The sequence below is a fragment of the Seriola aureovittata genome, chromosome 15 (assembly GCF_021018895.1).
Source record: "Seriola aureovittata isolate HTS-2021-v1 ecotype China chromosome 15, ASM2101889v1, whole genome shotgun sequence".
Classification (NCBI taxonomy): Eukaryota; Metazoa; Chordata; class Actinopteri; order Carangiformes; family Carangidae; genus Seriola; species Seriola aureovittata.
Window position 1 is genome coordinate 21,576,965 of NC_079378.1, and position 27,775 is coordinate 21,604,739.

At 42.1% G+C, this 27,775-nt stretch overlaps 1 protein-coding gene and 1 long non-coding RNA gene across 3 annotated transcripts; one reads left to right on the forward strand and one right to left on the reverse strand.

Moving 5' to 3' along the window:
- The first annotated feature begins 3,932 nt into the window (after positions 1-3,932).
- On the forward strand, positions 3,933-13,274 carry wnt11 (wingless-type MMTV integration site family, member 11). Its single transcript, XM_056396474.1, has 6 exons — positions 3,933-4,291; positions 6,071-6,262; positions 8,070-8,314; positions 9,458-9,735; positions 9,933-10,225; positions 12,205-13,274. Exons 2-6 carry the CDS (start codon positions 6,180-6,182, stop codon positions 12,377-12,379), a joined length of 1,074 nt encoding a protein of 357 aa, XP_056252449.1. The 5' UTR covers positions 3,933-4,291; positions 6,071-6,179; the 3' UTR covers positions 12,380-13,274.
- Positions 9,619-27,775, reverse strand: LOC130181976 (uncharacterized). 2 transcript variants are annotated; one of them, XR_008829645.1, is made up of 5 exons: positions 27,737-27,775; positions 26,948-27,064; positions 25,891-26,032; positions 13,011-13,041; positions 9,619-9,708 (listed from the first exon to the last, which is right to left on the reverse strand). It is a non-coding gene; the product is annotated as an uncharacterized LOC130181976 (long non-coding RNA). The 2 variants fall into 2 exon arrangements; XR_008829646.1 differs by lacking the exon at positions 27,737-27,775 and adding an exon at positions 27,496-27,578.

Here is a 27,775-nt window from a genome sequence, read left to right on the forward strand (position 1 = left end):
AAAATGTATTTAAAAGTCTGTTTTATGGTGGTTTTTCTTTTTAAGTTGTTGGAGCTCATTTGCATGCAGTGAATGGACTTGTTTAACTCAGATTTATGATGCTCTTGTGATATGACAGGACCGTAATGTGCTAAAGTAGTTGCATTACTGGAATCCATCCCTCTCTTGGCTGGTTGATCCGTGATGCAGGCAGCTTCCATACGCTCAGCTCAAACCAGAGCAGCCATGCTGATTTGGTTTTTCGAGAATGATCCTCCAGTGCTGCGGAACTCCCTGGCAGGGCATTTGCAGCAGGCCTCACGAAACACACTGCTCATGGTGTAGGCTCCTGGAGGACCACATGACATGTTCAAAAGTGCCACCCATCTGTCACTTGAAAGAGCTCTGTCCTCAAAGCACAATAGAGACAGAGGTTATAAACAAATGGTACACAAAAGATGTGGGTCCGGTCAGACAGATTGGACGGAGCTTGTTGTTACTGTGTTGATCCCCACTGTGAGCTACGGCAGCCTTCACAGGAGGGACACCAGAGGCTGATGGGATTTTCACATGGCTGCTCTGAAGCTGTCATTGTCCCTCCAATCTGACGGCCGTTACTCTTTCAGAATACCGTTTATTATGATGAACATGATGTTCTTGTTATTTGTCAATAATCAGCTGGCAGCGCTGTTCAGTGTTTAGTTGGAGATAAGAGGCAAAATGAAAACTAACCGTTACGGATTATGGTTCACTGATTGTTTCCATTCAAAAATCCCCTTTTAAGTCTCTGCTTTATTGCATTTATGATGGCTGTTAATCAAACTCCTGGTTTTAATTTTGATTGGAAAATTATCTATGGTCAGATGGGTTTCATTGCTAATAGAGAACAGGCCGAACAGACAGAGAAGAACGTACCTCATCAGAGAGAGTTCAACTTTTATAATTTATCATTGTGGTTTACATATTTCTGCCACTTTATCAAAAAATGACCAAATGAAAAGGATTAGATTTAAAAGTAAAAACATCACTCAATCTTTTTTTCTGAATGTGGAATGAGGGTTTGGCATTAAAACTGAACTAAGTTGAGAACATGCCATCTTCTTTATTGTTTTTTTTTTTTTTTTTTAATTTCTCTTTTAAATCGCCTTGAAACTTTTATAACAGTAAGGACAAAAATGTAAATGAACATCGAAATAATTCTTTTACCAGTTTTGTTCTATATGCAGCCTGCTGGGAGCATGGGATAATTTTCCAGGGGCATAATAGTAACTCTGCACCCATTCAGGCTCTGATCCTGGTGGGTGAAAGTTGAGTGTCCTTACTTCCCCCTGATGAGCCTCCAGATTCATGATAACGGCTCGACCCCCTTGAGATTCAAAGAACAATGGCCCAGTGCTGTGAAGCCGAGGACTTGTTCCTCCCAAATATTAACACTGTATTTAGTCAGAGCAGAACCAACTCCATTCTTCATTCAGCCAATTTAGAGATTTCATATTTTTCTTGAAGATTTAAATTATAACTATATTTTTGCAACACAAAAATAGCGACATACATGTTTTTGTGTAAAAGACTGCACACAAGTCAAATAAATTACAGTTTCTGTTTATGTGCATTTACATTTTGAGTTGTTGAAATATTTCTCTGTGGTTCTAAATCATCCAAAAGGATTCATCTCATTTACTGATTGGAACTCATTCGAAAATAAACATCCAGCTCAAGGTGAAACCGCATCTGCGTCAAACAACAGCATGTTATAAAAAACACAATGCGATTTGGAATCGTGGAAATGTGTTTTCCACAAACGTGTTCTTCATACACATACTGTACTTATCTTATTTATTTATTTTTTTACCAGTAATCCCACCATGTCAAAAGCTGATTATAGTGACTGTTAAAAAAAACCCATGTAACTGTAACATTATCTCTGTAAAGCTGTTTTTGATCCTACATGTGGATTATCTATCATAACGACTGGACTCTTATTCCACTGTTGTGTGACATGAGTTATTTCATTATCATGAACTCCAGTGGTTCTCTCACCCCCCTGTGCCTCTCTCAGAAGGTGCCCCCCCCCCCCCGTGTTGCTTGGAAGGTGAGATGTGAGGATCAAGGGGCTGCGTGTTGATCCTAGCTCAGGAATGGAGAGCCTGTGTGTAAAAAAGTTTGTCTGTAGACGGGCCCGGTCCTGCTGGAAGCTCCACGACTCCCACACACGCTCCAACCTGTGCCCATTCACAGTTGACTGCCATGTAAAACACATGGAGTCTCTCTGGAACCAGGATCACAACCCCACTGTAAATGAGGTACACACATATGGGGCTATCATACTGTGTATAAAACATGGCAGCGGACCGTTTGGCAAACAGATTTGGACACAGGATCCAGGTGTTCCCAGACGGGGGGGGGTGGGGGCTTGTTGTGGTCTGTAAATGTGTCTGGTCCAGAGACAGCATGACAACACCCGATCTCCTGGTCCCAGTGGAGCACCCAGCAGCGCACGAGGCAAGCCATGTTAGCTATACCAGCAAGGTCAAGGTCTGGACAACAGTTCACTATTGCCTTTGTCTGAGCGCTGGAGGTGCAGCAGATTCTCAGGGAAACTATACATTACATTCCCACAGCTGGCTCGGAAACGTATCACTTACAATGTGGTTTAATATTTAAGGAAATCTGCCAGTACAGGAAAACTCTCTGTAACTTTAGGGAGGTTTTACTTGAATTTCTTTTTTTTAGAACATGTGTTGGACAGCGTTCATGTGTGTGCATGTGTGTACCTGGAATAACACAATGTCATGTCACATTGTATTACACTACATATGTTCTAACTGTTGTATAGCATCCACATTAATAAATAAAACACGTTTTTTGTGTCATAGTGAATAAAGAACATCATTTAACTTTCAAATTGGAAGTTTTTCCTTTTTCCTATTTCAAATTTTATCAAAACACAAAAACAGCACATTATATTTCACTGCAGGTAATGGTAGAAAGGGTGTGTCTGTGACTGTGACATTTCACTTAGACATTTCTTTTACACATATTGAAAATAATTTGCTCACAAATGAGAGACCACAGCTGAATCCTTATAGTGCCAGTTTTCTTTGTGTTGCACAAAGGTTAAAAAATATCATGCAATAACATCTGAATGTATAACATTGTTTCTAAATGGATTTGAATCAAAATCATGGAACATGGAGTTTTTCATTAAGTGTTATAGAATGATTCAATTATTTCACATTTTCCATAAGAACATATAGGCTATATATGAAATCAGCAGTGCCTGTGTTTAATTTCACTGTTCAGAACAATGAATGCACGTTTACAGTTCACGTGGATCGTTGGATTCAGTTTGTGTCTGTTTAACTTTTTATATCTTAAGAGTAAAATATAAGATGTGTGGACTTTTATCATTATCGTTGTCGTGGTGTTAAAACTGAAATGTGATTTCATCGTTTCACACGGACAGTATAACGATTTGCCAAGAAGGAAACAAAACTACAGATAACTGTGATTTAATTGTAATTATAGGAAATATTTTAACATATTAACATATAAAAAACATATTTTACAAAACCATTTACCAGGTAGGCGATTATATATTTGCACCAGCTTAATTCATCTAATATTTTATAGCTATATATCTTTTATAGAATAATTGGTGACATGAAACTATAAGTTACCATTAAGCATGAAACGGGCGCCACAACGTGTCCTCTGGGAACTTGAGGAATCTTTAAAGGAATTTTATGGGACTATGATAAAGATACCAGAGAAACTATAAATGCCGTTAAAATAAGGTCACTGTATCGACTATTCATCATCACAGACGCACAATAACTCACTTCAGCGCCCTGTGGGAATAATATGGGACTATTCCAGAGGACTTGGAGTGGAGGATCAGTCCAACGACGCTGCGCAGTGTTTCTCAGTAGCTGCGCTCTGGTCCCGCCGCAGCGCGCTTTCTTATGTTAATGCAGGTCTGACATCAGCAGTGAGATCAAAGCGGGGCAGGGGTACTTTAGAGCTGAGTCTGCCCCCACTCAGGCTCACTCACTCTCCTCTGCTCAGACCTCTCTGTCTCTCACACACTCTCTCTCTCTCTCTCTCTCTCACACATATACACACACTCACACTGGCTCTGATACACACCATGCCTACCTGTCCGGAGCTACTCTACCACCCCGTGCTGGATTTTACTCGCGCTTCAGGCTGACACCGACTCAGACTCTGTGGAAGGATATTCCGGCCGCTTTTATTATTATTTTCCCTGCGTCGCTTTATTGAACGGAAAGAAGTGAGCGCCGCAGCAAAGGTGAGGTTAAACGCGTCTGGCTGGAGGAAAAGTTAGGCTGCAGTGAGAGGGTGTAGTGGGTATTTTACTGGATACGTTTAAAGTGAGGGAGTATTCAGTGAATATAAAGTTGACTGCTCTGTTTTTCTACAGAGGCGTAATCTGCTGGGGAAAAAAAAGTATGGAAAGAATTGTAACCAAGATTAGTTTTAGAAAGGAGAAATAATGGTTAACTTAATTTATTCCAGTTTATTTTACACAGATTTTATAGGCTAGTTATCTTTTTTAATTTCACGTAGTCTAAAAGAGGTGAGTTTGGGTGCAACCCGCTTTAAAGTGACTTTTCAGCCTCTCCTCATGGAGACTTTTGTCTTCACAGACAGACTAGAAAATCCAATTGTCATAAGGTTTCTATAAAAAATGTTATAGGCTATCCTTGTGCGACCTTGTTAGTTAATCTCCACTAATTATACATGATTAATGATTAATAATCCACTAGGTGTGCCCTACCCAGTTTATCTGTGGCTGATGACAGACACACATCGGATGGTGTGTGAGTCTATCAGCCTTTATCTTCTCGGGGGAAACCGGAGCTGCCATTCAGACCACTTTGCCTAAATGTGCATTGAAACAGTGAATCCAACAGATCTGACGCAGAGCGGAAAACAAATCCGCAAATTGCTCAGGAAATACTTGAGTTTTAATCGATAGTGTATGGCAGGCTGGTTATTTTATTATTGTAGCCCAAAGGTCAGACTTCTGGAGCTAGAAAAGTGGTTGTAATACACAATGGTGCAGTGGGGAGTTTCAGTCAGCTCATTTAAATAATTAATACAAGTGATTTCACACAGTTTCGAGCGCGTCTCGGCCAATCAGCGACAAGGACCGGAACTCCGCTGCTTTAAAAAGGCCCATTATCAACTACCTGCAGCTTTAACGCCTCAGTTTAAGCTCTCTTCAAAGAGATTGCTTATCATCAGCTCAAAGCGCTATCAGATAATGCCTGTGATGCGCTGACCTGGCCAGCGGCTGCAGATTACTGCTGATCTGTGCTGCTGTCACTCTCATTCTTTACATTTTTCCAAGTGGAGCAGAGGTGACACTGAGTTACAGAGACTAAAATATCTGTGCAAATAAACCAAGCAGCTTGATCGCACTAAATCATGGGAAACGGGCCCTGAACGTGTCCAGAGTTCATCCATGTAAATCTCACCAGCAATGTGAAAGCAACTACAACAGAAAAACAACCAGCCACCATATTTTATGATTCTGTATATTTAAAAATAACCTCAGCAGATTATGAAACAACATAAAGTCACTTAAAACTCTTGAAGGGAAGTCAGCGTTGTGTCTACTGTCACTGAGCATGTAACACAGATAAACTGCATCCCTCTATGAGAATTAGAGGTTTCTTTGTCTTGAAGGTTTCATTGCAATGACTCGTCTTGTTTATTGTTTATTTGCATGTAGATGGAAGCTGAACGTTTTTTGTATCATCATGAATCGTTTTACAGTGTCAGTGAAAAACCTAGAAAGTATATCAATGATTATGCTCATTTCAGTTTATTTTCTGTTGTGTGGTTATTCATGATTTAAAGCGAGCAAATGATCTGAGATCGCTGACCGTGAATAAAACGATATTCCTTTATCAGATTTTCAGTCATCAGATTTGGCCTGTTTTTTAAATGATATAAACCAGTGGTTCTTACATCAACGCATCAAGGAAAAATACTGAAAATGTGGAACTGGCCCACCGTGGCACTGCAAAGTCACTGATATTTTTTATTATATTTATTACAGGGTTCAGAAGAGGAGGCCGTGTCATGAGCGCTGACCTTTGAGTCTGAGCCAAGAAGCCAAACCGCCCTTTGTATTTGTGTCTTGTGTGAACTGCAGCCACTGTCCAACCATGAGGAGCAGCTCTCATGTCCTTCCTCTTGGCGTGCTCACAGCTCTGCTGCTGTCTCAGGTCTGCTCTGGCATCAAATGGCTGTAAGTATTCGCAGGAGAGCCGCCATTTCTTTCTTTAGGCGAGTCGCCATCTTTACACGGCTTTACATTCAAACAATGTCACAACAGATGTCATGAAGATGCAGGATTTTGTGTGGCTCTTTGCTTCATGTCTCAGTGTTTTATGGCGTTGCAGGCCCATGGCAGATTTGAAATGGGCCCCAACATTCCTCAGGTTGCTCCTGATCAAGGGGAGGGCTGTGTGTTGTGTACATGTGTATCTGATGAAGGAGAAGGTAGATTAGCTGGCAGCTCTTCAGGTTATGAAAGGAAACCTCTTTGCTTTATTAACTTTAATGCAGCTTCAGTAAAAGGAGACGGCATGTTTCAGGTCCAGGATCTCAGACTGCATGTACCCCCTGCTGCATAATAATAAAACGATAAGAAGAGAAAACGAGATGACGAGGCGTCATGGCGCCGCAGACAGCAGCAGTGATGTCACTGTCTCGTCAGGCCTCACGAGTGTAAAAATAGTGAAGAGGGAAGCTGACACAAATGTTGACTACCTTCACTCAACACCGCACTGTTTTTAAGGCGCAGTAAAAGTAAACAATAGTTTTCACAATAATTTTGGAAAGTACATGAAATTCCCAAGTTGCTATTTTTTGAATTTGTTATGTTTTAACTGAATGTTTTGGAGAGTTTTGTTTGGTGTTGGAGGTTTTTCTTCACAATTTGCGTGTTCCTTTGTTTATTTCTTTATCTGAGTATTTATGTCCGCGCCTTATATCTGATCACTGTCAAAACATAACTTTCAGGTTTGGCTTTACCAGAAATATCCCTGGCGTCTTATCAGACTGAGAGGTGGTAATACTCTCAGCGGGAGGACTTCAGCAGATGTGCCACGAGTGCTGGGATGGCATGTGCTAAATCTAAGCGCGAAGTCCTACGGTCTTGATAATGCACAGCGGTGAAATGCAAAACAGATGCAGTTGTAAACACCTGTGAGTGGCGGGTTACCACAAGACCAGCGGAGTCACAGCTTATCGTTGGGCACAGAGTGGCGGCCCCTCGGCCCCTAATGCAAAACAGGCCAAGGTGCAGGCGGCGCTGCCTGGTTCTCACGAACTCTCGGCAAAGTGCAAAGCACAAAAAGCAGAGATCAGAGCTAACCTGCTCCGCCTGCGGTTTCTCTATTAAGTTAATCCATAGTAAGTTTAAATTGTTTAAATCAAATGTGTGCGCCCTTTTATAGTCTGTAAACGGATGATTCATGTCAAACTGAGGCCACAGAGGACGGTGCTTCCTGTGGTGGAAAATACAAATGGTGAGGGATCTATGTGGTTCTTCGTCTGACTGTGGACCAGAATTTAGTGGGGTTTTTATATTTTCTGGCGTATCTCGAGGCCTCTTCTTTGCTTTAACAAAAGAAAAGCTGTGTGCCAAGAACATGTCACTTATACTTTATGAATCCACAGCTGAGTTTCCCTTGGGATTTTCACTGTGATAAGATGGTTCTCTTCTGTGATGCATGCCAAAATATTTCCCTGCCTGAAGCATTATCTGTTTCAGTTTTTCAAGTGTTTATCCAAACTTGATGTGTCTCACAGGCTTGAAGTACGTGTACACAAGAAACTCAAATCGCTAACACACGACTGTAAATAAAAAAACTCACAGCATGCTTTGTTATTCTTATAAACATGATAATTCCACTACTCATAAAACAAATTACATGTGATTAAGCAATTATCGCCATTGTTGCCATAACCACTGCAACTAAGAGAAAACGTGCTCTTTAATTTATACTGACTAATACCCCATGTTCTTGTTTATCTCTCCCCTGCTGCAGAGCACTGTCACACGCTCCTGCATCTTTACACATCAACCAGACTCACCACTGTAAGCTGCTGCCCGGCATGGTGTCCTCCCAAGCTCAGCTGTGCCGCAGCAACCTGGAGCTCATGCAAACCATTATCCAAGCTGCCCGCGAAGTCAAGAAAACATGTCAGAAGACCTTCGCTGATATGCGTTGGAACTGTTCCTCCATTGAGATCCCTTCCGATGCCCCCAAGTATCGTCCAGACCTCGACCGAGGTATGGTCATAAACAGTTTGGATTGACAGTGCGGACTCTGTTGTTTCCATAGAGCTGCTCCAAGTTTTTTACCCACAAGAGTCTAATGTTTACAGTCACGCTTGACATTCAATGAATTCCCAAAACCAGGGTCATTAAGTCCTGCATGGATTGCAGTTCAGTTGTCAGGAACTGGTGAGAGGATCTTCAGTCCTTTGATGGTGTCTGAGCTCAGACACCACAACATGACTGAACTTTGATACAGAATCATGTCCTTTTCAAAACTGATTTCTGGCTGTAAGATGACGTGTGGCTTCATCTTTCCACTTTTTTTTTTTTTTGCTGCAAAATTATTCCATCATTTATTCCTGAGGACTCTTCAGCAGGGATTTGTACTGAAGCTGTTATTTGAGAATAGCCTCTTTCACAGCCTGTGTACATTCTGATGATTTAATAATTGGCTTGTTATTTCTGAACACTGCAGCATTATCTGACTGCACGCCTGCTTGCGTTGCTGACTTACTTAGCTGCCTCTGTTGCCAGAGGGACCTTGAATCAGTCAGAGGCAGTTGCAGGGTTGTGGGTGGGGGAGCTATGCAGAGCCCCCCAGAAAAGACATAGCTGCCCCTTTGCCAAATGAACAGTCTGCACTGAACAGGAAATGGCTCATCTCTGTTCAGGGATGGCTTTGATCTAACCAGCCCACGGTCATACATGATTTCTTCCCTTACTTCCAATTGCTCCCCGACCTTCCACATATGTGCTTTCCGTGTACACACATCACCACCAATTACATCAGTGCTCACTCTGCATTACAGAAAGGGCGGTGATGGGCTGTGTTTGATAGATATGTTTTGTGCAGGCAGTCAGTTTCTCTTTTCATTGAGACAGTTGAAAAGCTTAGAAGGAAACTGGGAAATAGAACTGATGAACAGCAGAGAAGTTGATTAGAGCTCCAAACACTGTCTACAGATCTTTTGCTACCAATAATAACTGCCAGAGCTGAAATGATTCACTGATTAATCAACAACTATTTAAATGATCAATTAATCATTAAAGTCATCTTTAAAGCAAAGATTTGCTGGTTCCAGTTTCTAAATTGTTTATTGAGGATTTTCTTCTGGACAAAACAAGCAAATATAATTTGGATTTGTCTTTTGACAGGAACGAGGGAGGCTGCGTTCGTGTACGCTCTCTCTGCTGCAACCATCAGCCACACCATAGCACGGGCGTGCACCTCTGGAGATTTGCGTCTGTGCTCATGCGGTCCCATCCCAGCGGAGATCCCAGAGCCCGGCTATCGCTGGGGGGGCTGCGCTGACAACTTGCACTACGGTTTGATGATGGGCTCCAAGTTCTCTGATGCTCCCATGAAGATGAAGCGTGCCGGCTCCCACGCAAACAAACTGATGCACCTACACAACAGTGAGGTCGGGAGACAGGTAAGCAATATGGAGTGGGAAAAATGCAAATATGTTGTTTCTAATTGTTGTTCTAAACCGGACATTGCAGTTTAAATTGTAATTGTATTTGTGCCGGTTCTGTATACCTGCCTTGTACAGTATATTATTTGTATGAATGTCAATCCCATATATAGTGAGCTCTTTCTAACCTCCCTGTCCTCTTGCCTCATGTCAAGGCACTGAGAGACGCGCTGGTGATGAAATGTAAATGCCATGGGGTGTCCGGCTCCTGCTCCATAAGAACCTGCTGGAGAGGCCTGCAAGACCTGAGGGAGATCGCCATGGACCTCAAGACCAAGTACCTGTCAGCCACCAAAGTGGTTCACCGGCCCATGGGGACGCGCAAGCAGCTGGTACCTAAAGACATTGACATCAGGCCGGTGAGGGAGAACGAGCTGGTCTACCTGCAGAGCTCCCCGGACTTCTGTACCAAGAATGACAAACAGGGCTCCGTTGGCACACAGGACAGGTGAGGCTGTCACCTCATTGTGTTTGACCTTGTGAGTGTGCATGAAAGGGGATATTTAGTGGTAATGATAGCTCTATGCTGTTTGGAGTAGCATCAGTGACAGACCCACACAGCTGACAAAAAGGAAATGACCATTCCTGGATGTGTGCTCATCCAGGATGTTGACTCTAGTGAAGTGGCGTCCTGTGTGGTGGCACCGTTGAGTTTGCAGACTGGCTGATAAGAGCCTGTGGCCCTTGAGAGTGCTCTGTCTGTGGCTTGTCTGAGCATGTGTCAGAGAAAAGACCAATGTGACTAGAGTCCTTGTCCTGCTATCTGAAACATTGACTAATGCAGTTATTCTTGGGACTGAGTGTGCCAGAGCTGATATCGATTGGAGAGGGCCACACAAATGGGGAAAATAGCTAATGGCCCCCAAAAGATAAAGGTTTACGTACCTCCACTGTTCAGCTCCAGTGTTTTAGTTGGGGCAGTGTTTAGTGCTTCTGGTTTGTGGTCTGTGAGAAGTTAGTGGGCAGCAAGGCAAACCATTATCTGAGGGTCTGACACATGGTGAGATCTGGGGTTACCAGTATCAGAGAAATATGCAACACATATGCAGCACTATCTTTATAAGCTCATTCAATTTACCCCTTTACCATAAACACGTTGCAGAGAAGGACAGGTTGTATCTCAGGCATTAGTTTTGAGGGTGAACAGAGGGAGCGCTGAAGTTTCTCTGTTCATTTAAAAACTTCATCTCATTTAAATTTCGAAAAGTTTTGTGCGTCCACACACCTCAGCATTCTTCAACATTACCAGCCTGCACTCATGGTTGTGTAAACCGCCAAGGTCCACTAATTGGCACGTGATGTTGTTGTATGTTGTAAATGTCATGCATCATATGACTGAATGTATCATGTGTCCCTCAGCCTTATGCCACTCCACAGATAACCAGAAGACATGGTTCATGTCAAGGACACTCACTGTGCCCAGTGCTGTCCCTTACAGCCTGATAACACAGCAGCCACACACAGTCTGCAGCTTTAGAGTGTTTTGCCAAATAATGAGACACCCGCTTTGCTGCCGTCATTACATGAATGTGTGATGCTGATGTCATTGTATGAGTAACTGTGAGTGCATGTGTGTGGGTACCTTTATTGTATTCTACTGTAGACTCAGGTTTTTGACTAAGTGGAAAATGTGGGACAGGGAGATTGGATTTTAGCAGCAGCTCCTAATGGATACAATGTGATCACTTAAAAAAAAATGTGTCACGGCCCTGGGAAGAGGAACACTATTGAAGTCTGTGCTTTAGTCAAAATTACATTATTGTGGCACTCCTTAAACAATCAGATGCACAGGCCTGTTTTCTTGCTCAATTTACAGCAGCGATCTAACAAGATCTTCCTCCTGACAAACCATAACTGTGTGTGTGTGTGTGTGTGTTGGGGGGGGGGGGCCATGTAATAAACCTGTCTTACACTCTCAGTGACTCTTGTCCCCCGTCCTCCCTCCGTCACTCCCACAGCAGCCATCAGCTCAGCGTCTCTCTCACCACACTGGTCATTAACACTCTGCCATCATAAAACAATGCAATTATGTGAGGAGGGCCAGCTAAAGAGAGGGAGGGCAGCGCTGTGTATTCACTGTGATTTACGGCGGGGCTATTCTCTGTTCATTCAAGATGCCTCGGGCTTCTGAAATGAGAGACTCCAAAGCATTCGCTGCCCAAAGACGACGAAACACAAAGCAAATGAAAGAAAAAAATGTTTGGAAGAGGGGAGTTCACAAAAGGTTAAGGCACACTGGTCGGTCAAGCAGTTTTAAAGGACTATTGTGGGTCTTTAAAAGGCTGTGAGATTGTACAAAATGTTTTAGGATGACGCTGTAAACCTAACTGTCTTAGGCAGGGAACCAAACTGGAAATATGTTAGCCTCCATATCTCTTAGCCTCCATATCTAACCTAATATCTTGTTTTTGTCTATGCTACTTTCAGGCAGTGCAACAAAACCTCGCTTGGCAGTGACAGCTGTGACCTGATGTGCTGCGGCCGTGGCTACAACCCGTACACGGAGAAGCTGGTGGAGCGCTGCCACTGCAAGTATCACTGGTGCTGCTACGTAACCTGCAAGAAGTGTGAGCGGATCGTGGAGAAATACGTCTGCAAATGAGTCCATGCCGCCACCGCTGCTGCCGCCGCCGCCACCCACACCTGCGGCCCTCTACATGTACTCAGCCACCCGAGGCTACAGATTAACCAAAGCACTACAGTACCAAGAAGGCTTAATCTTGTCTTAAGCTTTAGCATGTGTATCTCAAGGAGAAGTGGTCTATTCTTGTGTCAGTATCATTTTTTGTATCGAATCTCCAAACTGCCAGTTGGGCTTCTAACCTTTTTCGCTTCACAAACCTGGATGTGGAGAGTGTGGCGACAGTGTCAGTCGGTTTACGTGAAGGCCGCCGTCCTCCTGGGTATTTTCTTTTTCTTGTTAATGATTATGAATTCCCGCACCAGGGATATTGAAAGTCTATTTTATTATATCTCTATTAAAAAGAAATAATATTGGATTTTATGCTGGAGGAGAGGGATTGTCTTTTTCCCTCACTAGACAGAGACTTGTGTTTGACTTTATTCCACGGGATTCGATGGGTTCTGGTGGAACCACGTGGTACTTTTTTTTAGGTACTATTAAAACTTTTTTCCTCTGCAGAAATGGACAATAGAGGAAAAGGAAACACAAAGGGAACTTCAAGTACTTTTTCAATCATGGAACATTTTTGTGGTTGATGTTTTGGACTCACCATGTGTCCTGTGTGGATCATGACTGCATCCCTGTGGATTGAGAGAGGACAATTGAGAACTTTGTGAAATGGTGCATTATCATCTTTATGTCTGACATGCAGGCAGTTCAAAATATATTCTATTTTTTAGAGCATATGAGCTGAACTCATGGATTTTGTAAACCACTTTTGTGTGGATGTACATACTGTTATTTTGTATACTGAAATAAAGAAAGAAGTATTTATAAAATAATTAAATGATCTTCACCATGATCTTTACATGGATACTGCATGTTTTTGTCCTTTTCCTGTAACTGCACCTCTAATGACATATTGTGTGGCTCATTTTACAGAATTTTGGCAAAGACAAATCCGTAATTATTTTCTAACTAAGCAACATTTAGTGCAAATTGCTGCAAATCCAAGTGGTATAAAATAACAGTTTACCACAACTTATAGCACAGTGTGACTGCAAATCACCTCGGCACAGTCCATAATGAGTTGCAGGGTTCAACCTGACAGTCTGTTGGGATCGTTCTCTGAGTTCTCCAAACCCTGGGAAAGTGTTTGTTTGGACATTCCACCTCCTCACAAAGGCCATTGCAAAGGGTTTTCTGTCACTCCTACCCCGGCTTTAACACTCAAACATTCATCTGTCTGAGAGTCAGACCTCCAATGGACAAACATCAAATTTAAAAAAAGACCGAAATCTAATTTATTTAGAACATAAAGCCAGACTGTGGGCCTGTCAGAGGGAACAGACTTGGCGCTGTGTCGAGCCGAGATATTACCCTCTGACCAGCCTTGTGTTGGCTAAAGTGGTTCTCATGATTTTACACTGACAGAAATAGCTGTGGAGGACGTAGGGCCCATGCTGTGAGCTCACATGATGCATCGCAGCACCAAGCTGCACACTCACTGGAGCTGTAACACTTCTTGACCCGAGCCTGTGGACGCACACAGAAACTGCCAAAACAATCCCACAGACTGGAAAAACAAGGCCGGGGGGAAAGTTACCACCAGTCATTTAGATTTTAGTGGCCGTTTTATCTCGCTGGACTCGTTTCACAGATGTCCTTTTCATATTATTTCATTTTTGGAAACAAACATAGGTTGAGAAGAGTTGATACCATTTCAGGTAATGAGGAGAAATGTGCCAAGAGGCTGGATATACAGACTCTTTAATGTCCTAACAGAGCACGAACCACTGTGGATATCAACAGTATGACTGAGGGGAGGAACGTAATCCTTGATCAGTTTTCATGTTGTTGTATCGTAGCGGTTTAAAGTCAGAAACAGGCAATGAGGATGGACTCAGTGTCCTGGTCTTGGTTTGGAGACAGGGAGTATCTGCTGCCTGCAGGTGAGCGGGGGTCCGCTCCGTCTGCACGCAGCCCAGTCCATCGACAGCCTCAAGGACTCTTCAGTCACTGGCATTCCTCAGCCCGGCAGTTTGGGAGAACAGGGTGTCCATATGTGTGTATATGTGAGTCCACCCACTGCTGTCTGTCACTCAGTTCACTGCTGCAGAAACGTGAAGCCTCATCTGTTGACTGAGGACTCGCGTACTGTCCTCGAAGTGCAGGTGGCTCTGCATGAAAAACTACCTTTGAGGAAAAGTCATACTGTTGTGTCTGAGTATGTGTGGAAGTGTCATGCAAAGCTGTATGGATGTTCCTCTTAGCACATTTGGTATGTGCTGCAAAAAAGTTCATAAGTTCTGTTTTTTTTTGTTTTTTTTACGTGTATTTTCAAACATACCAAATACTCCCTGGAATGTGTAAAGCACATCACTGACAAAGAGGGAATCAGCTGAACTCTTGACCCTCTGAAGCTCTGTGCTAAGACCCTTTATATGTCTCACAAAATTACCTCTATTTCCATCATCAGTCAGGCCCAGGAATTCACTGAAGTTACAAAACTGTCCTTATGTAAACGTTTAAATCAGGTAGACAAATTCTTTGTCACACACGAGAACCACTTGAAATGATCACAACTAAAACCTAAGCATGACATTAGAGTAATTTCATCACGCTTCTGAAGATTAGATAGTTTGACCTGTTTAGTCTGGAAATGCTGAACCTGGCCAGCTGACCCTTCTGAGCAACCACTGTTATCATTAAGCCGTGCGGCTATTCGAGTGACCTCTGTCTGACCCTTCTGAAATATCTCTCTTGGACACAGTCATGTAAGGAATTAATGTGCCAACAATATGAACCTGTTGTTAACATAAATTTCCTCCACACCTTCCATTTTTCTATCTGTCAACACAAAGTTGCCCTGGAGCGGAAGAGTGACTGTGAGAGTAAATGGGACATGAATGGGTTGCCATTTTGGGCAGGATCAGGTAAAAAGCAGCTTTAGAGCCGCCCTCATCCGGGCTGTTAGGGGCCATTGTGTCCAAAACCAAGACCAAACAAAAGTAAAGACAACAATAAAAACGGAACTAATCGCCACTAGAGTTTATGTTTCTTTTTTTCCCTCAGTCTTTGTCAGAGCGTATCTAAGTATCTCTCCATGGTCGGTGTGACCCCGCACTCTGTGGGAATTGCCTGGTAATAGAGAAGGAAAAGAGGACTTTAATGGAGAGCAGTGAAAATATCGAGGGGTTAATGTCAGCCCCAACAATATAATGCCAATTGCCTTTGTGCAGCCTACAGTCTAGATAACTAGCTGTGAATGAGGGAGACAAAGAATTTGGCTGCAGTGGTAAAGGCTTTCAGATGTACTGACCCGTACTGTAAATGGACTTTTACGGACCCCACCCCCACCCTCACCCTCACCCCCACCCTCCAGCCTTTAAATAGGCACCCAACAGTATGTGCTGTTAAAGGCCATTTTTTGTTTTGGTGTGTGTGTGTGTGTGTGTGTGTGTGTGTGTGTGTGTGTGTGTGTGTCCTCAGGCATGTTGCTGAGGGGAGATAGCAGATCATGCAAAGCATGCACCTCTCCAGATAAAGACAGACCAGCTGAGGAGCCGACAGTGACACCACTGAGAGTTTATGGTGTTTAGTCAGAAACTAATTTGGCCAAATAAATACCTGAGATGACACAATGGAAATAATATTAACTTTTAAGTGGTTTTATCATGTGTCATCCTTCAATTTTATGCCGATGTCTTTGTGTTTTATGCTTTTTACGTTTTTTTTTCTTTCATTTCATTTTCTATTCGTTGTTTCTGCGGGTCAGTTCCATGTGACTGACTCTTCTTTTGTTTTGTGAATATTTAGACGTGTAATTTGTAGGTTGATAATGACTGAACAGAACTGGAACAGATGGTGTTAATGACAAGGATTCAACAAATCACTTTTATCTACTCTAAGCTTTTTTTATTCATTACAAAAAACAATATAATAAACATGAAACGTGCGTCAACATGTGAGAGCAATATTTTGTAATCCTTCTTTTTGCTTAAGATTTTAATTTTTATTACAGTCGGACATTTCAAACAGGAGCTCAGCTACAGTGCAGATTTTTATTTTTCTGTTCTGAGTCACGATGAGTCTTATACAATGACTGTTACTGGTCTCACAAGGTAACTGCAGTACGCCTATAATTCAACACAGCACACAAAGCAGGATAGTGTCGGCACATTGACTTGGCCATATATAGGCACATTAAGCCAACTCACGTTTTAAAGCTGAACTCTAACAGCATGATTTTGAATGATTCCTCAATTTGACTGATTTACAATTAAACATCTGTGTTACATTTTCACTGTGATGTTTGACACGTCTGTGAAACTGAATCTAATAATTTTCAGTTTTGAGTTGTACACCCTCCATAAGAGCAGGAGCTAAATGAGATGCCACACAGTTTGGGATAAAAAATAATTTAAAACACAGCAAAAAAATAAATGTATACTTTCATAATGTTAACATACAGTGAATGGGTGCCTATCTGGATGGTAGACCATCAACATAAGTTACCAAAGGCAGGACAGATGAAAAGAGCCGTGGGGAGAAAAAAGAGTGAGACTGAATTAATATGAATCAAAGACACAGCGAGCTAAGCACTCTGGGAAAAGTAAACACTGGTCCGTGTAATCACAGTAAATCTGGCTGAGGGGCCGACAGAGCAGGCTGCACCCTCAGTCGAGGAGTCAACAAACCCAGAGAAAAAAATAGCTAACTAACATTACTGAGAGGGGTTAAAGAGAGAAGCGGCACAGCTTTATTCACATGAAGATTAGTGAAACACCGCCATGTTTGCCCAGTGTCTGGCTGAGTTAAACTATGTAAACTTCATCACATAATTCAAGAAAGAAATCAGGTCACAAATGTGAAGACAACTTCAGTCACAGTTTTACAGGCTTTTTGCCTATTGTGTGTTTGTCCTGTGAAGAGGGTGCTGGAAACTATTTTAGCCACGGCTGACATGAAACCTCCCTCTGTTTAAGGCCAGAGTGAGAGGGCCAGTGATGAAAATCATTCACCTAGCCAGATGCATTAAGATCAGCTGTGATGATCTGATAAATGGAACGGCCCGCCCCCCCATACTGGCCACAGATCAGTTAAGGCGTTAGGCCTATTGCCTTTGCATTTCATCACCCTGCGTGAAGTACTTTTCCCTGGTAATATCCTAATCTAACAGTCAGCTGCCATGTGCTGCCAAGCTGACTGATGTCACGCAAACACATCAAAGGAATCTGTTTAATGGCAAATATGAAAAAAATGGCAGGATACTGAGGAAAACATGAGAACAAAGTCTTGATGTTACGCAAGACTTAGGATTACTAGTATTATTTCCCTCCGCCAACTGATGCAAAGGAAACAGTGAAGTTGTTTAAGTTTTTCATTTGTTTTTCGATGCATTTGCCAGATTTACAATATCGTCTTATGTGTCACAGATGTTCATGGTTAATTCATTTATTCTAGTTTCAACATTTCTATGAACTGAGGAACAGATTTCCTTGATTCCTTGTTAAATAAGACAAAAATTTGGAGACATTTGGAACAAACTAAGAGTCTCTGTATTGATTTGTGGATCTCCATTTGAAAGCTTGAGCATTCCTTTGTTTCAGTGTCTGGTTTAAAAAAAATGCATAAGTAGATACTGTTCGAAGAGGCCTTTGTCATATATTTTGATATACTGAAAACAGATGTGAGTCCTGTTTAGCTCTGACAAATAAACCACTGTCGCTGTGACTGTGGCCCAAAGGTTGAATGTGAAGTTTTTAGTTCAGGAGGCTGCTGATCACTGTGAACCCAGAGATCTCAGGCTGAACACAAGTCCAGGCCTTGGTGCTAAAACTGCTCCTCCACTTCCTTTGACAGCCACGGCTGCTGAGTGGCTGAAACATACACACAGACCGACCATATGAGCTCAGTGCACGGCTCAAATCCCCCATGATCTGGTTAAATGCCGCTGTTCTCTCAAGTTGTTCAAATGAATGGCTGAGGCATAAAATTCAGACATTTCTTCTCTTGCTGCAACTCAAGCGCATCACAGTAAATCAGTCTTTTGCCCTCGCAAATCTTTCAACTTGAGCTCTCATTTAAAAGAACCATTTTTTATAGGGAGGAAAAGCAATAGAAGTGAGGAGGGAATCGACTTTATACACATGCATATTTGTTTCAATCTCTCCTATATTTGTAACATAAGGGTAATTTTGAGTGGTAGCCAGATCACCCCCCCCCCCTTTCTTTCTCTTTAATTGCTTCCATATTTCTCAGTCTGAATGAGGTAATACCATTGATTTGGCAAAAAAGTGAGTGGGACGGGTGGCCAGCAAAGTCATTATGTGTGACTAGCACTGTTTGCCGCACTGATTTGATTTGTGCATTGTCTGATTAGTGACACGCCCAGTGGGAAAAGAGTGAAAACATTTTTTTCAAATAAAGAATACCCAACTGGAAACTATGTGCTGCCATCAATTATCAATAACCTGCTACTGAAAGTGAAGCAGGTGCTGAAATATTTAGAGCTTCACCAACTTTGAAAAGCCAAATCAATAAAGACATATCTTGGCTGATCTCAGCGGCTCCTGTTTTGTTGTCAGAAAATTTCAAACATCAATTGTTTCCCACCCAATATTTCAATTCTTCTCACTGTGAAACACTATTTAGACCCTGTGATACTTCAGAAAGAAACGATTACATCACTTTATTTAAATTAAATAATAATTTCAGTTTTTGTAATTAGTTTTCCACTAAAATATGATACGTTCATGTTAGTTAAATAAACTTCTCTTTTCAGTTTTCTCGATTATTTAAAGTTTCATGGTATTTATACTTCATATCTAATTGTTAAGTTTACTTGAAATCTGTTTGTATTTACTTTATTCTGTCAGTTTGTTACAACATACAAAAGGAAAGTACACTCGACCAGTTCTTTCTAAATTGGTTACGATAACATTGCTGAAAACAGAGATGCTACTAGGATTGTCACGATACTAGAATTTTAAACTTGATACTGATACCCAGGAAAATACGTGATACTTGATACCATTTTCGATACCACAGGGAGAAAAAATGACCCTAACCCCTTTTCAAATAAAGATTAGAACAATACAAACAATAGCATCAATGACAACACTATTTTTTGGTTGTCTGAGGTAGTGCAAAATATATATATATATATATATATGACATGCAAATGTATTCAGTTACAGCCGTGTTTATTTTCTGTGCTTCTGGTGACCTGGCACCATATTTTTGTTGCTGCTCAAATAGTGTTGGTAAGGGAGGCCGCCGCTGTTTCTGTCTAGTTGCTGGTCGACTTTTCTCAGCTTCAATCTGGGACTTAATAATAAACATAACACTTTTAAGACACAAATAATTGCGTTATTCTGTCAAATAAACTGTCTGTCAACGTTACAGACGGGCAGGACTGATAACGTTTGCTGCCTTGCTCCCACATTAACGTTAGTCATTTTATTATTAGCCATAGCCACTAGCTTAATGATAACAGACGGCTAATGTGGCTATCGGGTAATTGCTAATAGTTAAACAATCAATCAATAAATTAATTTCAGCTAAAACAGGTTGCGAAGGCCCTTCAGCAGCAGCACTTGTTAATTTAGTTTTATGCTATTGACACCAGCTCAGTGTTGTGAACGTCAACTAGCGTTCTTGGTTCAGCTGCTAGTGATGGGGGGGGGGGGGGGGGGGGGGGGGGGGCTGTGTGCCTGTCTGTCTGCACTGGTGCTGTATGAAGTTGTGTGTCAACTGGAGGAGGCGAAGACGGCACTGTTTGTATCGATACTGTTGCAAATGAGTATATAATCTGCTACTAATTTGTTGTATCGATTAGTATCTGAGTATGGATTTTTTGACAACCCTAGATGCTACAATGAAATCCAAAGCCAAAAACAGGACAGTACCGATGACAGGATGATAAGACATTTTGTAAGTGTTATCATGGCCAACGAAATGATGCCCAAAGCTAAGAAAATAAAAACAAAGATGTAACAAAAACTTTACATTACAAAAAAACAACAACAGCAACAAAAAAAAGGTTTTATTTAGATGTAATATTTCTAAAAGTTTCTGTGCATTTTTTTTTTCACAGGAGGAGAGTGACTACACAATCTACATTTAACTTCGTCTTTGTCAAGTTTTTGAAGGTGGAGCTCTGAGGAACGATGTTGGTGCAGAAGCCCGTCCCGTTCTGTGTCTGACCCAGAGACCTCAGCCACAGGCCACAGGTCCATTATACCTGCAGCCTGACGCCAGCCTGATTTACTGGCCTATATTAGAGCTGGAATGGACTCAACCCTCGGCTGGGCTGTAAAAGCTACATGCTGGTTTAGCCAAGAGGGGAGCAGTCACTGTGGCTACACTCAGTCTCACCTCCTCCACCTCCAGATACACCCTGCTTACTAACATGTTTCATCTAACTGCCCTCCTCCAACACACGGGTGATCAGTGTGTGGTCGAACAATCATGTATCAATAAAAACTCCTGGAAAGGCTTTGTTTTAAAACCTGTGCAAACAGATTCACAACAACTAAAATACAAGTGAGAACACAATCAAGATGCAGTATCTCACACACAAATCTCATTTGAGTTGGTTGTGGACACAAAAGATTGTTAAGACAGCATGAAAGCATAAAAAGATTTCCTGCCCAAATTAGACACACTGTGTGAATAATCATCAAGAGTGTAACTTAATCCCAGATCAACAATCAGTAATGGATGAGTAGATGGAGCAGCAGTCTTTATTTTTACAAGTAGAAAGTCCAACAAGATTTCTAGGTGAAAGACAACATGGATGCCAGTTTATCATTTAAACTAGTAATTAAGAGTTGTCGACGTGGTGTTTTTTCTGGTGTATTGACTGGGAAGGGCAGACGTAGTTGCAGGAGTTTGAGGCGTATATTAAAGCTATCCTGTAGCCCACCACAGACACGTGAACACTGTTATCTGGATACAAGTATCCAGGACTACACACGGCATCTGTGCGTGATATATTCTTATTAGCAGAGACAAGAGCTCTCCTTCACACACTACGGTAAGATGCTCTGCAACTGTTTGAGTCTGTCTCAGGACGAAACAGATGTAATAAAAAAAACAAAAGAGTGAAGCTGCAGATTAATTTAAGACCAACTGAACGTGAGCTGGCTGCTCACCAAACCTCGTCACTGTTCTGTTCTCAGAGTTTCCCAATTACATTCTTATTGCACTGAAACAAATGTCATATGAGTGCAAGTGAGGCCAGATTAATCTGTATTTGAAGAGGGATAACCAGAGGGCCATTACAAGTAGCAAGTAGGTGCGAAGGGTTAAAGCAATTAGCGCACATCTCTGTCACATCCTGCTGAGGAGCAGATTTCAGATGTTCTGCCAGTGGACCCACTCACTCCTCATTTCTCCTGCTGCCCCTCTCATGGCCCTGCCGTGGGCTGCACATTTCCAACTCTTTCTAAATAGTCAAGTCCTAATATTTACTTCTCGCTTTCAAGCCCAGGCCGAGCGGGAGCTGGGCGCAGTCCGTCGGTGCAGCAGAGTGGAGGTGGCAGGAACTGATGCCCTCATTAATTCTGCTCAGGGGGGAAACAAACATTTGTCCTTCGGGGCCTTGTGTGACTTTGTGGCGGGGCCGCACCTATAGACTGACAGGTCTTATTTGTCGGGTTCATGTGTGTGTGTGTGTGTGCATTCAAGAGTGTGTGTGAGTGACCCAAACTTGCCTGTTAACCAACTAAAGAACTCAGCTGCAGCTAATTGTAGAGCCGAGTTTTAATAAGTTAGGTGCGAAATATACTGGACGTTGTACCTGATTATAAACCTACATGTATACACTTCACTATTTATCAGTACGATTCGACCTTAGATATAAATTTGTTTTATTATATAATCACAGCTTTGGGTCACGGTAAAAATCAATTGTAGTGTTTAGTCCTTTCTTGCTTTCTTTTCTTGCTGCTGTTGTTCAGCCATTTAACGTGGAGCTGCATTAAATGTTTATCCTTTGCCAAGTAAATGATTAATGATTGATTTTCAAAGCAAAGCCTCACGAACAAATAAAGACAACACGGCAACAGTCTGCAGTGTGGACTGGTTCAGAGATATCTGATCAATGCTGTCTCAGGTCTCTCAGTAGGGGTGGGTGTGTGTGTGTGTGTGTGTGTGGCCGTCCAGCTTGTTATAAATGGTGTAGAGTCCAGTCATATGTTGCATTTATTATTACAGTTCGTCCTTCCTCCTCCAATCAGATCGTTGAACTCAGGCGAATCAAGATGACAGTATGACAGATTGTTTCCTCTTGTTTTCCACTCTTCCTTATCTCCGTCTCTTTCGCTCTCTTCTCTGTAGTGGAACCAGATTATTGACTGGGAGGTTGGCTAACATGCATTCCTACACGAACATGTTCCCTGAAGAATTTCCATCACAATCTTCGTTCCACAGTGCACCACAATTCATGGCTGTTTGGGTTTGTTGTCATGCTGCAGAATAAATTTGGGATTGATCAGACCCCTCCCCTGATGATTGTGTGATGAATAAGAATCTTAAGTGCCTCAAACTTTTGCACAGTGCTGTACTTGAAAAGATTCACATGAATATACATCAATTATTTTATTTTCATGAGTAAAAAGATGCATTAAATGACTTCCTTTAGGATAGGGCTGCAGAACAAAAACACTTCACTATGGAAAGCGTCACAGAAAAGCAACATCCCAGAAGTGCAATTAGTTCATTAGTTTGCATTAAAAGAAAATCCCTTTTTATGGGAATTTTCTTTTCAGTTGCAATTTTCAGTTGTTAATCTGACATGAAAATAGATTCATCCAAACCTCTCCATCAGGTTGGGTACCTCTACCCAGTGTCAAGGCAGAACACCCCTTACTCCTTAAGTGTGTTTGACAGAAAGGACCCAGAGCACTTCACAGTGATGGACGGCCTCCTCAGCACAGAGGCCCTCACACTTCTCCTGAGCCTGCCAACTGGGGATTAGCACTACAGCCTCGGCTGCTGGCCCCAAATCCCCTCCCCAAATCCTCCGCTAACCTCGGCGGTTCCCCACCACTGTCCTCCAACCACCGACCCTCCATCTCCTCTCCTCCCCCCTCCAGTGTTGGCCTCCAGCATTCCTTGCTGCGTCACATGGCCCTCGAGCTCAGCCGGTGCAGCCCCGGGCCGAGAGATTCGAGTACCAGCGCGATGCCAACATTCCAGCCTGGCGGGTGTTTTGTTGGAGGGATTTCCTGTGGGCTTTCATGCCAGCGTGGTACAATTACTGCCGCTCAACAATCACTGGCTGTGACAGGTGGACATAGAGCCAGGGGTGTCCCAGCAGTCATCTGGCTCTGGTTTGGAAGTGCCACTTTGAGCTGAGTGCTCACTGGGAGGCCATCTACTATTGGCATACAATCTTTACTGGATTTGGTTAAGCAGGGAGGACACATCATATCCTTGTAAGAGAGTAAGGACGAAACAAACTGGACAGACAAGCAGGCAAACAGGCCTGCACCTGCAAGTGCCAGGTAACGAGCTGTCAGGGAGAACGGGAAGGAGGAATCCCTTAGGGGCCAAAAACCCAAAGGAGCCCCCCGAATGTTTTCTTTTCAACAGAGGTCACGTCTTCTTATCAGTTTGATTGTATGAAGTTGTGCTGCAGTTCGACCACACAAGGGCCATATTAGTTTTAAATTAGATCATGTTTAGCACAGATTAAATCAACCCAGCTCCTCAACAAGGTGCAGCTGTGTGTCCGGCACTATTTTGGCTGGGGTACTTGAGGAGGCTTTGATGAGAACTGTGGAATGAATCTCCAAATCATTCGCCCATGCAATATTTCGCAGATACGCATTTGTTCTATCAGAACGACTTAGCCATACTTTTAATCGTTGTATTTATATTCTTAATGTTGCCAGAATTCTGGGTGTGCGCTGCCATGAGAGGTGTTTCAAAGAATTGTTAAAAGTTTGTACATGGCATGTGTACTTTCTCCCTCACACACATGTGTGCACACTTTCAATCGGCTGGTTTCTATTGAGGTGAAGGTCAGAGCTTAAACTGCTTTAATAGAGGTTGATGAACAGGGGGCAAATGGAAGACTGGAGATCATTTGGACCGACTGAGAAGGGCTAGAAATCCTGCTCTCTGTTCATGCATACTTATTCTCAGCTCTCCATTATGGCGTCCTTCTCACTTTCAACATAAAGTCAGTTAAGTTTTTAGTCATTCGGAGTTCTGCTCCTTTACTCTTTCAGCTGTTGCGTTTGTTGCAATTTGTAAAATTAGATTCAAACATCTGCACCCGAAAACTTGGCAAAGGGCGCAGATTCTTCCTTAACTGCAAGTCAGTGATTTCTGTGGAAGGTAAATAGATTTCAAGAAGGAGAAGGTCGGAAATCTTCTCTGGGTCGTAATTGTGCGTAGTGCCAAGACCTCAATTGCTCTCAGATTTGTCCGTCTTTCTGCCAAGGAAGACCAGGGTTACTGAGGTATTTTAGTTGTAGCAGCGCCATGACAAGGGAAACTAATTATTTGCAATGACACTTTTAGTCCAAAGCTAAATTGTTGGTTGGGGGGTGTAGCGGAAGAAATTATTTGTCTGTGTTGCCGCCAGTCAGAAGAAAGAAATATTTTGGCCTTGAAGCTTAGAGGGGCACATGAGATGGTCCCCACATGAAAGACCCTGCCTGGCTCTTTGCTTTGATCCCTGCTCGCCCTGACTGGGAGGAACCATTTCATGTCTGCACTTTTGGAGTCTAAAGCTGCATCTTTGTTTGTTTTCCACTTTTGTTTTGATAGATGATAGTCAGTTTGCTTGCGGCTGTTTTCAGTTCTGCCTGCTCTTCACATCTGACGTGGCGGACATGCTCATATGGCAGAGTTGGAGCTGGGTTGGCTGAGACGACACGAGCTGGAGACCATCTCTTGATTTTTCTGTTATTGGAGTGGCACTGATCCTTTTAATGGCCGTATCGGGTAATAAAGAAATTCCACATTAGCCGGGCTCCACTTGTTTACATTTAGATGTTGGTCTAACTGTGAGCCAGAGCTCTTCTGCCAGAATCAATTACTACCATCAGAGCTGCGGCTGCTGCTAATAAAAGCTCAATGAGTCAGAAAACACCTTGGTTCTATATGGACTGACGTGCCGGGGAATCAAGCAAGCGTACTTCCTCCTTCTCCACATGCCTAGGCAATATGTCTGAGCAGCCGTCACCAGGACACATGATTTATGAGCACCTATGCACCAGGCTCTCCTGCTTGACCCCGTACAGCCCAGAGGACAATCAAATCAAATTCGTAACTGTTTAAGTGTAAAGACTCTACATTAGTCTCTTGGCCATGACGCTCTTGTGCGTTTCAGGAGGATATGTATTTTTACACTAGTGTTTTTCTTTTTTTAACTTCTCTCCACGTGTTGGCCTCCCTCAGTGTTTCTTTTGTGGCTCTTTGTGCTCGGCCTCTCTCTTTCTTTCTCTCTCTCAGAACACTCTACTGACCTTGCACTTTCCTGGGCTGCAGCAGCTGGACTGGCAGCCCTGGCCTCTGACTTTCCTCCATGGGGCCACGATCATTTCCTGTGCTCCTTTCTCTTGCTGACAGTGGCTCTAATCCCTCTGGCTGCACTCTGCCTGTTGTTGCCTGCCAAAAGTGGGAAACGTTACGTCTAAAATGAAAATTATTACCTGATAAACATTTTTTTTTTTCCAAGAGTTAATAAAAACCTTACAAAATCACAGATGGTTTTGGTTCTGTAAAATTAAATGTAATGCAGTAAAATGAGTAAGTAAATAAAATTAACAAGCACCATTTGGATGATATTAGAATGACAGCAGTCTAAATAATTTCACAAGTTAGTTTGTTTCAGTGGCATGACTGTAAAACTGAAGCTGACACAATACAGGTGGATCTGCCCAGCAAAAATATTATGACACTGGATGAAGAATAGGTTTTACATGCAAAACATATAATGAGTTTATAAAATATAATGCATTTTTATTCTATTATCCAAAGTTATATAACAGTATATAACTACCCGAGAGTTATTTGAATTGACTCATTAAACATTTGAAAGCATCTTAACAAATCAGCAATAATAATCCAACAATATATTATCTGCAATTATAGCAGATTGAATGCATTATGAGTACTTTTGCTTTTGATATTAAAGCTAATTTTGCAGACAGTACACGCACATTTATTTCTACTAGTAAAAAGCAGGACTTTTACATGTAATTGAGTATTTTATTTTGTAATATTGTTACTTTTAAGATTACTTTTTCAATGACACATGACACGGACGTTTTGAAGGAAAAACACAGGTGTTACTAATAACATTAACAATGGCTCTTTTCTGTCTCTGTAAGACACGCCACAGTGATATATAATATAATGTAATAAAATAATATGATATAATATAATATAATATAATATACAGCACTTGCATGTAAAAATATATATTTTGTTATCAGTTGAGTTTATTGAGTATCTTTTGTAGTTGATTAGTTGAACAGGTGTGTAAATAAGAAGGAGCAGCAGGAAAATGAAGGTTCTTACCTGGACCTGTTTGTTGAGCGTGTTCTACTCTTCTGTCACAGGTTCATCTCTCTTCACCATATCTTGTATATCATCCTGGGTTAATCCAGGTTGTTGCTGTGACAGACAGAAGTGCACCTGTGGAGTAAAATAACAGGTGCATGTTAAGGGGAGGAGGTGTAGTATTAATCAGTTTTAAATTCAGTGTCTGTAAAAAGATGCTCCTCATGTTTTATCAGTCTGTGGTTGTTTTTTTTTTTTTTTGATGTGCTGTAGGCATGAAAGCAAAGGACGACTGAATAAAGTCATAAGAAGGCTGAGTGTGTTGAAGGTCTGAAGATGGTTGCACTGGAGGAGTCTACAGTAATCAGACTATATGAATCTCTGTGTCTCATTCAAAACACCCTTTCACTCTCACCCCTGCACTTTGGTCCATATGAACATATTTATTTATATTTATTTATCTACCTCTTATACATGTTTACTTGAAACCTGTTTTATTTTTTAAGACAAAACGTGGCATTTTCATTTGAGTTTAAATTCAGTTTTACTCAAAATTAAATACTCACTCATTTAATCCCTGAGTCGACCCTGCATTAATTAGCCTGTTCACCTAGCTTAGATGCTAGCTGGGCTAAAGCAGCAGTTTAACTGTGGGACGACAGAAACAGTTTTGTTTTTTCTGACTATAACCTCGGTCATATTTAGGGTTCTTAAAACACACCAATGACACCCATGCTCTCCCCATTCAGCATAAAACACCGCTGGTCAGACAGCATCCACGACGCAGCTCGGTATCTACCTGCTCACCTGCTGCTGGTGTGCCAGAACTGTGGAAATGCACGTGCC

Coding starts and splice junctions, on each gene's coding strand:
- wnt11 (XM_056396474.1), top strand. CDS start 6,180: ATGAGGAGCAGCTCTCATGTCCTTCCTCTTGGCGTGCTCACAGCTCTG. Junction 8,315..9,457: donor TCGTCCAGACCTCGACCGAG/GTATGGTCATAA, acceptor GTCTTTTGACAG/GAACGAGGGAGGCTGCGTTC. Junction 10,226..12,204: donor TCCGTTGGCACACAGGACAG/GTGAGGCTGTCA, acceptor TGCTACTTTCAG/GCAGTGCAACAAAACCTCGC.